At 40.8% G+C, this 9,889-nt stretch overlaps 1 protein-coding gene and 1 non-coding gene across 3 annotated transcripts; both read right to left on the bottom strand.

Moving 5' to 3' along the window:
• Nucleotides 1–24: 24 nt before the first annotated feature.
• On the bottom strand, nt 25–8,360 carry TIPIN (TIMELESS interacting protein). Of its 2 annotated transcripts, none has more exons than XM_074600329.1 (8): nt 7,823–8,360; nt 7,262–7,420; nt 5,912–6,005; nt 4,939–5,014; nt 3,709–3,831; nt 3,091–3,154; nt 1,056–1,253; nt 25–677 (listed from the first exon to the last, which is right to left on the bottom strand). In XM_074600329.1, exons 2-8 carry the CDS (start codon nt 7,392–7,394, stop codon nt 526–528), a joined length of 840 nt encoding a protein of 279 aa, XP_074456430.1. In that variant the 5' UTR covers nt 7,395–7,420; nt 7,823–8,360; the 3' UTR covers nt 25–525. The 2 variants fall into 2 exon arrangements, with proteins under 2 accessions (XP_074456430.1, XP_074456431.1); XM_074600330.1 differs by having other exon boundaries at nt 7,827–8,322.
• LOC141749099 (small Cajal body-specific RNA 14) lies at nt 2,073–2,209 on the bottom strand. The gene has a single exon (XR_012589262.1).
• Nucleotides 8,361–9,889: the final 1,529 nt, after the last annotated feature.

The raw sequence follows: 9,889 nt of genomic DNA, 5'->3' as shown, positions 1-9,889 counted from the left end.
GTTGTAACAGCCTCATATATGAAGTTCAGGTTTGACTTCTGAAGTTTAATAGCTTCAATTTTATAAAAAGATACAGGTACTTGATAACAAAGTTAAAAAAAATCCAGGCTGACCTGTTCAGACATAGTACTATCTGATATTGTAGATACCCTGTATTAAAAGAAAAACAACCAACCAACACAGCTTTAACAGAAACTTCACCTGTCAATATCCCAGTTACTTCAGTTTGACATCAATTGTAAACGAAATTCAAAGCAGGTCAAAAACTCATTAAGGTGCCCTGAAAAGTGTTGGGGGAGGTGTAAAAGATGTCTCAAATGCAGATGAAGAACTTCTGGTGTAGGGAGCTGCTCATCTGCAGTTTCAAGAGAAGAGTTCTGTCCAACCATGCAGATGTCGTGGTGGAGAGTTCCATAAAGCTTCTGGAGTCAGAGTGCAAAGGGCCAGCAACAGTTAATGTAACAATAGTACATAAAACTTGGGGGGTCTTTCAGTCAAGAAAGTCATTCAAAGTATAGGGAACAGTTACTGCTTTTCACTGGCACATTCCAATTCTGTATCTCCAGCTTCTGGAACAGCAACCTTGGTTGTAGTAACTTGAGTGTCTTCGATAAGGTCAGTGGGATCCTGAGCAACTGGGGTATTAAACTCCTCTTCCATGTAATGAGCAGAGAGCTCTGTTAAAAAAGAAAAAAAGGTCATAAAGCAATTCCTACCATGAGAAAGCACTGTTGCTGTGTTTAACAGTGCAGTTTCTAGCACCAGAGTCCCACCACAGTCCGTGGGAAAGCCAACTGGAGATGACCAGCAAGTTGAGTTTCATTTCATCAGACAAAGCTATCATGACTTGGTGTGACAACCAGGGAGAGCAGTTCTGACTTAGCTTTGGAGGAGTCTGACTACAGGAAGACAGTTTAAGTTTGAGAGTTGCACATTTTGCTACTTACTAGAAAAGCAATCGCTACCATTTCCTTGAACTGACTCAGCAGCTCAGTTGTACAAGCTTCTCAGGCTACTGACCTTAACATTAACACTCAATTTACAGAGTTGATTACCATTGTGTTGCGACTGGCTGTTGCACTGCATCTTTGCTTGCCTACGTTCCAAGGCCAGCTGCCTGTTCTTCTTGATTCGCTGTTGTTGCTCTTCCGTGAGAGTTGTACCAGACAGAGAATTGAGTTCTTCTGCATTGCCAGAGCAGGAACGTACATCTTCAGTGGCTGTATCCAGCCCATTGCTTGCTCCTCCACCATCTGGTTAAAAGTGAGGAGGGGGGAGGGGGAAGAGGGGCAGAAATCAACATTTTGAACTCAGAGGGATCTAAATACCTGTCAAGAGAACATTTTTAAAGCATTTCTATGATCTACATTTTAAAGTTGTATTGACAGCTGAAGATCACTCAGTAATTTAGTTTTAACGGGCAATTTTCTGCCTAGGTTCACATGCCTGATATTCAGAGTATACAACAAATGCTTATCAGACACCCCAAACACACTTAATAAATGCCTGAATTTAGAGAGGCATAGCTCTGTGTGTTAAGTTAGTAATCACGAGCTGTGCTTGAAGGTTAAGAAGAGACAGTAAATTCCAGCAATCCCTACTGAAAGGGCAGGTAATTTTCTTCCCACCCCTACTCATACAGTACTGCCCTTTGGGAATTGGCAGGACTAGTTACAGGAGTCAGACAGAAGTTTGAACATAGGCACTGAATAGTCAGTTTTGAATTCAGTGTGCTATTATTATGGAATATTTACTCATTTGCCCACATTAACACATGCAAAACAGAGGCAGTCCAACTCCATGAGACAAACTTCACCCACCAATAGAGAAGCAGAGCACTTTTTCGAGAGTGCCTAAGGCCAAGTATGCTTGTGCCTCTGCACCACTTTAAGCCTGTGAATAGAGAAGTTAGCTGACAACAAGGTTTTGGTTTTTAATACAATACTCTATCTGCAGTTTCTATTTCAAGACTGTAAGGTACCTACTCAAGTTTTTCAATTGAAGACTGACCAGCTGTAGCCGTACACTCGCTAACACAGTTCAAGAACAGATCAGCACTGTATTTAAATACAAATGTATGGAACCATCGCACAGAAAAATCTGATAACTCTACAGACCCTGTCGGCAGGAACCATTTGCTTTACTGTTCGTGGCTGCTTACGGTTGCATTCCATTTCTAGCAAATGCAGCCAAGAGTGAAGACAGCCACATGCCACTAACAGCCCAAAGGCCGTCCCCACAGGTGAGGCAAGGTTCTACCACTGGTTAACTCAGCCACCAGAACACCTTTCCCAAGCACTGATTTGTCTGGAGGCTGAGGTTCAAGTGAAGACAAACTAGACCTATGTGAAAACCTGCGAAGAAGCTTAGGGATGACTATGAAATTCTCTCATTTCTGCTAATAAAGTTTCTTTTGAACTACCAAGTGAACTCTGCTCTCTCTTTTTATATAAAAAAAATAATTGATTGATTCTAGTCTAGCTAAAAACATTATCTGATCAGAAGAGACTCTTGAATTACCTAATTGTTAAGTGGCTGGATTTTCATATTAGAAGAAATACTCAGTAGTAGCTATATGCCAAGACGGACACATAGACGTAACTGCCCACGAGCATTAACAAGTACTTTCCCTACTAAGAACACTACACCCTGACTGCACTGTAACAGCTTGTGGTATAAACAGTGTAAGGAGTGTTTGATTTCTGCATTAGTAAGATCCAAGAGCTCTTCATACTGCACACTCATAAGAGTAAACACAAACCAATACATTCACTTGTTAATTGCAGTTTTGGGGTTTTTTTTGCAATAATGTTGCCAACAATGTGTGTAATAATACCCATTTTCAATTTCCTTTCAGTATACCACACACTTTTATTTACTTTTGCATATACATGTAGCATTTTAGTCACAGTATCAGGCCAGTTTTGTAATCTTAAGTCTCACAGAAGCTTGATTTTAAAAGAGAGGACCACTCAACAATTTCTTCTACTTTAGAAAAGCGTATCATGATCATTAACTTCTGGTCAGTAGGAGGTGAAGTAAAGTAATTCTGAGCACTGAACCACTGAGCAAACAGCACAATGAACATACCTTCATTACTCACAAAGTCTTCATGTAAAATAGGAAGATCAAGTCTAATCCGTTTTAGGCAGGTCTGCAAATGAGAAATTAAAACACCAGCATTTCATCTGTAACAAAATCTTTTGTACAACATTGCTATGTTTTTAATACTACTCCCAATTTCTCTTTACACTTTATAACTCTGAAAAAAATACTCCTTTCACTACACGTCTGTTTGACCCACAACTTTCAGTGCCTTGTTCCTAGTCCTCATCTACCACCTAGCCAGATGAAGCAACATCCTTCATAACTCTTCTTTTGCAGGTTCAAATATTAAAAAAAGAAACAAAACCCAAAAAACCAACCAGTTCCATCACTCTTAAGCACATTACTTTGGTTAAAGATGTCCTGGAAAAGCTGAAGCCAATTCTCTGAGGTACTAATTCAAATAAAGAAAGGTTGTATCTAAATGTATTGAAATATTGGAAAGTTTTTTTTTTTTTAAAAGAAAATTCATTTAAACAACATTATACTCCTCAGCATTATGCACAACTTAAGTCTTCTTTTGTTGCATAATTGCTCTCCTAAACCTACCTCTTACACTATTTAGTACTGCACCAGTAGAAACTAACAGGAATTAATACGTACCTGAACTTCCTTTTTGTTCCCCAAAGACTCTACTCTGTCAATAAAATCCTCAAATTGTAATTTGGGAAATAATCTATGAGCCCAGTGTTCCATGTGTCGTATAAGTGTCTTCAGGTCCTCTGCCTACAATATAAAATGAGACATCCAGCTAGTAAAAATTGGCGAAGTCAGAAGACTGCAGAGGGAAATGGGAGAGTAACATTTCTGAAAACATTAGGCACCTGCAGCTTCAAAGCCTCTTGAAAATTTAAGTAATATAAACGCATGGGTAACCTTTTCTTCCACAATTATCTCTAAGTGCAATTTCAAGCTATGAGACAAATAGCGACCCAAGTTCAGGAAGAGCATTTGTATATACTGTAAGACATCTGACAGGCTCCTGAGAAGCTGCCCTTAAACAACCTAGAAAATAAAAAAATCCATAGGGGCACAGCTGGTGTTTATTTTGATGCTTAGAACACACAGAAAAACGTACATCTAAATAACCTTATCCAGTAAGGATTTTTGCTCAGATCAGCAATACTGCCTAGTTTTCTTTGTGCCCCCAGTTGCAAAGCCAAAATTTACACCATGAATGTTTGCTGTAAACCAGAGATGCACAGGCATCCTTGCAAGTATGCCAATAGTCGAATGATATTTAAAGAAAAATGAGCTTTGTATGTTTAAGTGTACCCAAGACAATGAGACAGTTTGTAGGAAAAATACTGCTTTCTCTTTGCTTAAGTGGTATGTCACACTTTCTTCAATATCAAAAACATTGGGATAGAGGTATCACAAAAGCCAGGAAGATTTTCACTAACAGAGGAAACCGATCATGAAATGAGATGGTAAAGGCATTCCAGATGTAGCAGGCAGTCTTATAATAAGCTCGTTCCAATTTAAAAAAAAAAACAAACACCAAAACATTCTGTGGACAATACAACAAAGAGTCACAGACATGATATTCTAGTTTTGAATTAGAGGAAAACAGTTTTAAGATCAAAACAAGAATTTTATTGAAACATTTACGTGTGTTTAGAGGTTTGGTTTTTTGGGTTTTTTTGTGGGTTTTTTTTGTTTGTTTTTTTTTTTAAATTTGCAACTACAGACCCTATCAGGGTACATTCAAATAGTGTTAGAAATCTGGCTAACCAGACTGTAATATCAATTCTCCCCATATCAGATGGGCAGCAATCGATCAAGTCTAGATTAACCTCCCAAGAAACAAAACAAAAGCTCACAACATCTTACCTCATGCCCCTTACCCTTGAACTTTACGTTGTCAAACATGTGTCTCAGGGCTGGAAGTCCTCTTTCTGAAATTAACCTGGTAACAGAACATGGATAAAGTTATTTGAAACGCATACTTTCTTTTTCTAATTAAAAACAAACTAACAACAAAACACCCCAAAAACGACTTCCCATTCCTTTAAGTGGCCTAAAGTTACAGAGCCCTATCTGAAAGATTTACAAAATTAGAAGTTGTTAAGAAAACACACAAAATAGGACAAAGACTCTGTAAGACCAAAGACTTATCTGGAAAATCAACTATACACGTATTTCTAGTCCAAAGAGCTTTTTTGTTTTGATTACATGGGAAATCAGTTCTTGTATCTATATTGGCCAAGTAAAACTAATTAGATGCTTCATCAGAGCATCCACCTGTGGTATCACTAACTTCATCAGTATATTTAAAACAGAAGAAAATGAAAGCTCAGATTCTCTCCCTTGCTTTTCAGGAACTTACATCAGTTTTAGTGAGAACAGCAAAGAAAATATTAAAACCCTTTATCTTTTTACAGAGTTCATCCAGCTTGTACACAAGTCAAGTGTAAGTGTACTTTAAGTAGTACCTTACAGCTACCATCATATTGGGGTTTTATTTTGAAGCACACTTTATTAAAGAAATGTACAGTACTATGTTTGAGCAAAATAAAGAAAATCAAGCTGGAAGAGTCTTATGTAAGAATAAGAAATATCTCTTAAATTATTAGTCATGTACTAAGTCCCAAAGAGACTTCAAGAAAGTTAGATGAGTAACAGCATTATACAGGTAGGCCGGGAATAAAAAGGTTGAGATACAGCATGCAAGAGGCACTTCCATCTCCTAAACTCTTGACCTTTGACTTAGCTATGATCAAGCAGGAATCACGGTAACCTTAACCATTCCCCCACTGCCATATACCAAATTAATCACAGAAAGAAATATTCTGTAAAAAATAACCTCTGGGCATCCAGTTTAGGCATTGGTCTTTTAACTGCTTTCCGTGGAGCTACAGCAGAATCCTTTGTTTGTGACTGTTGGTCTCCATCTGGTTCTAATAAAGGCAATAACACACTTTAAGTATGTAATCTAAATGACATCAACTACAATTATGATATGCAAATTTTAAGTTTCTACCCCATCAAAAATACAACAGTCACAAGTACTCCACTGCAGGTATAGTACTCCAAACAAATGTCTGCAAATTTCGCCATGCTTCTCCCACAAGACAGATTGGAAATAAATCCATTTCTGCAAAATATACTGAGGAATCAACTTTTCTAGCAAAGTAGGTTCCATAAAAGGGAAATTTCTTTATTTTAGAACTCTTACATTGTATTTCTGATGAGAAGTGTATTGACAGTAGATACTGCTTCTAAAAGTTAAGAAACTCAAATTTTCAATAAACGTAATTTGACAGGCGTGTCCCAAAGTTTCCACTGACAGATCTGAAAGACAGATCTAAACCACCAGCATTGCCTTAAAAAAAGAAAACCACAGGTGATGTGCGACCACCATCAACATGTCTTTTAAGAACCAAAGTCCATATACTTTTTGACTAGGGCCACTACATATTATTTGACTGCAACAGACAAGGCACCAGTACCCATCTCATCTCAGAGCTAACAATTAGTTATGATACTGATTTCTTGGTTTACTTTTTGTTACTTTGAACATCAGGAATTCAGAAGTTGTCCTTTTCATCTATCAAGGAACTAAATCTATCCAAAATCCTATTTTCTAGTGAACAGACAGAGCAGAGATCAAGGAAAACATATGTTTAATACTACAGGCAAATACGAGTAGAAGTAAACAATAGTTAAAATAAAAGTCTTTATACTTTCTATTAGCTTGTTCAGTACACAGTAAGATAATTTCAAATACAAATAATTAAGTTTTACTGTCCTGAAACATCTTGGATTTTTCCTAGGTCACATGCTCTACAAAGTCTACCAACACCTCCCTGGAATACTACATTCAACATCCCTACTTTGTCTGAAATCCAATGCATAAAGGTTAATTATAGATCACTGCTGTATAATTATTTTTACCAACATTTTGTCAGAAGAGCTTGAATTTTTTTGAAGATTGACGTGCACATTCTCCTGGAATCTACAAAAATAAACTTTTCCCACAAGCTCATAAGTATAGAAGTGGTAACAATTTAAATTTATAATTGCTTTCTTATCTACACAAGACTTTTTATGCAGTAAACTCCAGTTAGTGAAGTACAACACCAATAATACTGATCTCCCAGCATTTCATTGTCTATATTGCAAAATGGAATCTTTAGGGGTCACAGGTGTTCACCTCCATTAGCTTGAGCCCATTCAACATCATCTCCTCCCGGAGAGGCAGGAGGTGGAAGAGGTGGGAACGTTTCATCTTCTGTGTTCTCATAATCAGGAAGATCAAACAAGTTGTTCTCTAGAGGATCTATCATTGCCTCAGATAAACTTTCTTCCCCTCCTGCAGGAAATACCAGAAGTATTTAAAGAGAAGGAGTGAGAAGAAATGGCTGCCATGGAAGCAGCTAAACATCAGTTACATACAATATGTCTACAGCTTCTCCAGAAAGAGATTTGCCAACTAAAAAAAAAAAAAAAAAGTCATGCAAGTTAAGTAACAGATACCATGCAGACGGATGACACAATCCGGCCTCGCCAGGCCAAATAAAACAGGGGCTTGTCATGTTTCAACTCATCAAAGTTACTTGGGAGTGGCAGGTACGGCTCACAGAAGTAAAACAAAAGAAATGGAATTCTAACAAAAGCACTTATCAAGACAGCTGTTTTTCGCTCACATCCTCGATTATCAAGCAGTACGGGGGGGGAGGAGGGGGAGTGATAATTCATCTGATTTACAGCTTACCCACTTGGAAACGCAGTCTGGAGGAGGATTCCCCCTTTCCGGCTCTCCTTAAGCAAAGCTAATTCCAGAGACTTTAGCACATCAGCACAACGGGGAGAAGGACGACCCGGTCTCACGGCGGCTGCGTTCCTAATCAAGGCTTTAGGAACAGCTCTTTTTGATGGGAAATTTGTTTCTCAGGCGGTTTTGGTGACACTCCAGGCAGCTCCCTACCTCCGGGCTGCCAAACCCTCAGGGAGCCGTAGGCTGAGGGAGCCGAGCGACGGCAGCGAAGGAGCTCGCTGGGGTCTCCTCTAGAGCTACGACCTGCCGGGCGCCGCGGAGGCCCCGCTCCCCTCACACCACCACAGCAACCCTGAGGCGTGCAGGCACTGAGGGGGGGAATAGAGGGGGCCACGACGGCGGCTCTCCTGTTCCCACCGGCGGGACGCGAGGCGAACAGGGCTCCTCACCCGCCTCCTGAGGGGAACCAGGCCCGCCCACAGCCCCGCACCGCCCCCGCTTCCTGCCCGCGCCGGGGCAGCGCCGCGAGAGCCCCGGGTCTCGCGAGGTCCCAGGACGGGTTGAGTGAGGCGAGCGGCCGGCCGCGTGCCGGAGCGCATGCGCGACAGAGCGGCGGCGGCGCTTTTGGCGCCAAAAGGCGGTGGGAGGGGCTGCGCGGCTGAGGCGTTTCCAGGGCTGGGGAGTCGCTTCCCTCAGGGCTTCGCGGGTGAGGCTTAGTGCCACCTCTTCAAGTAAAAGCTGCTGGGGATGAGAATTTAATTCGAAGAGTCTAAGGTTGCCAGGCCCCGCTATGAATCGGCCCCAGGAATGGGATTTAAAATAGTGGCTGTTGAGCCCTTTCTCATTTTCCTGCCTCTGAGGGCTGCTAGGACAGGTAGTAATCTGTTGGAGCCGGGCCAGAGGAGGCCACGAAGGCGATATGAGGGTCCTGCAGCCCATCTGCTGTGAGGACAGGCTGAGAGAGCTGGGGGGGTTCAGCCTGGAGAAGAGAAGGCTCCGGGGAGACCTCAGAGCCCCTTCCAGTCCTTAAAGGGGCTCCAGGAAAGCTGGGGAGGGACTCTTGATCAGGGAGTGTAATGAGAGGATGAGGGGGAACAGTTTTAAACTGAAAGAGGGGAGATTTAGATCATAAGTGTGGAAGGAATTCTTTGCTGTGAGGGCGGTGAGCCCCTGGCCCAGGTTGCCCAGAGAAGCTGTGGCTGCCCCATCCCTGGAGGGGTTCAAGGCCAGGTTGGACGGGGCTTGGAGCAACCTGGGCTGGTGGGAGGTGTCCCTGCCCAGGGCAGGGGGTGCCACTGGGGGGGCTTTAAGGTCCCTTCCAACCCAAACCATTGTAGGATTCTATGATCCCAGGCTTTCCTCCATAGAGAGGCCAGCTAGAACCTTCTGGTAATTTAAAACTAAACTGTTTCCAATTGTCGAGACTGTAATAAATACACCAAGTCCTCTGAGATTTGGCATCTGTGCACATAAAATGCCATTTAAAGACTTGGACTGCAGGCTGCAGAAACAATAGGAGAGAAGCTCCATGCAACGGTCTCCAGTGCTGTTGCATCTCAAAAATCCCATTTTCGTATTTTTACAGGTCAGTCTGTAGAAATGTGTGTGACTTAAATTACAGGCTCTTCATTTTAGTAAAATGAGAGAAATTAATGTCAAACATGAATACATTAAAGGAATTGGTTTTCCCTTATTTCTCTATATAGACATATAATGTTTCTGTTAATTTAATGTATTCCTTCTAATATGACAAAGGAAAACAATTGCAGTTCCTCTCCAGTTAAAAAACAAGTATTATCCTTTAGTCAAAATTATTTTAACAGTTAATCTTTAAAATGTGTTTCTCCAAATGCAGCAGCATTTTTTATGGCAGAGAATACATTAAATATAGGGAGAACACTTTAATGGATTTGTTAGCATTGAACGCATTTATCTTAACCTTTTAGACATGGCCAGTTTCTTCAATTGACTGAGGCTCATGAGCTATGAAAACAAACACAAAGATATACTAAGAATTATAGATCAAGTGCTGCTAATTTCCAGCTCAAAACACTGTAAAGATTT

This window comes from Larus michahellis, chromosome 9 (genome assembly GCF_964199755.1).
Source record: "Larus michahellis chromosome 9, bLarMic1.1, whole genome shotgun sequence".
In the NCBI taxonomy this organism is placed as follows: domain Eukaryota; kingdom Metazoa; phylum Chordata; class Aves; order Charadriiformes; family Laridae; genus Larus; species Larus michahellis.
This window is presented reverse-complemented; position numbering and strand designations above follow the sequence as displayed.

Excerpts from the sequence above, each read along its gene's own strand:
- TIPIN (XM_074600329.1), bottom strand. The coding sequence starts at position 7,394 with ATGATAGATCCTCTAGAGAACAACTTGTTTGATCTTCCTGATTATGAG. Across the intron at positions 5,015-5,911 it reads CCTAAACTGGATGCCCAGAG|GTTAATTTCAGAAAGAGGAC; the intron begins GTTATTTTTTAC and ends TTCTGTTACCAG. Across the intron at positions 3,155-3,708 it reads GGAACAAAAAGGAAGTTCAG|ACCTGCCTAAAACGGATTAG; the intron begins GTACGTATTAAT and ends TCTCATTTGCAG.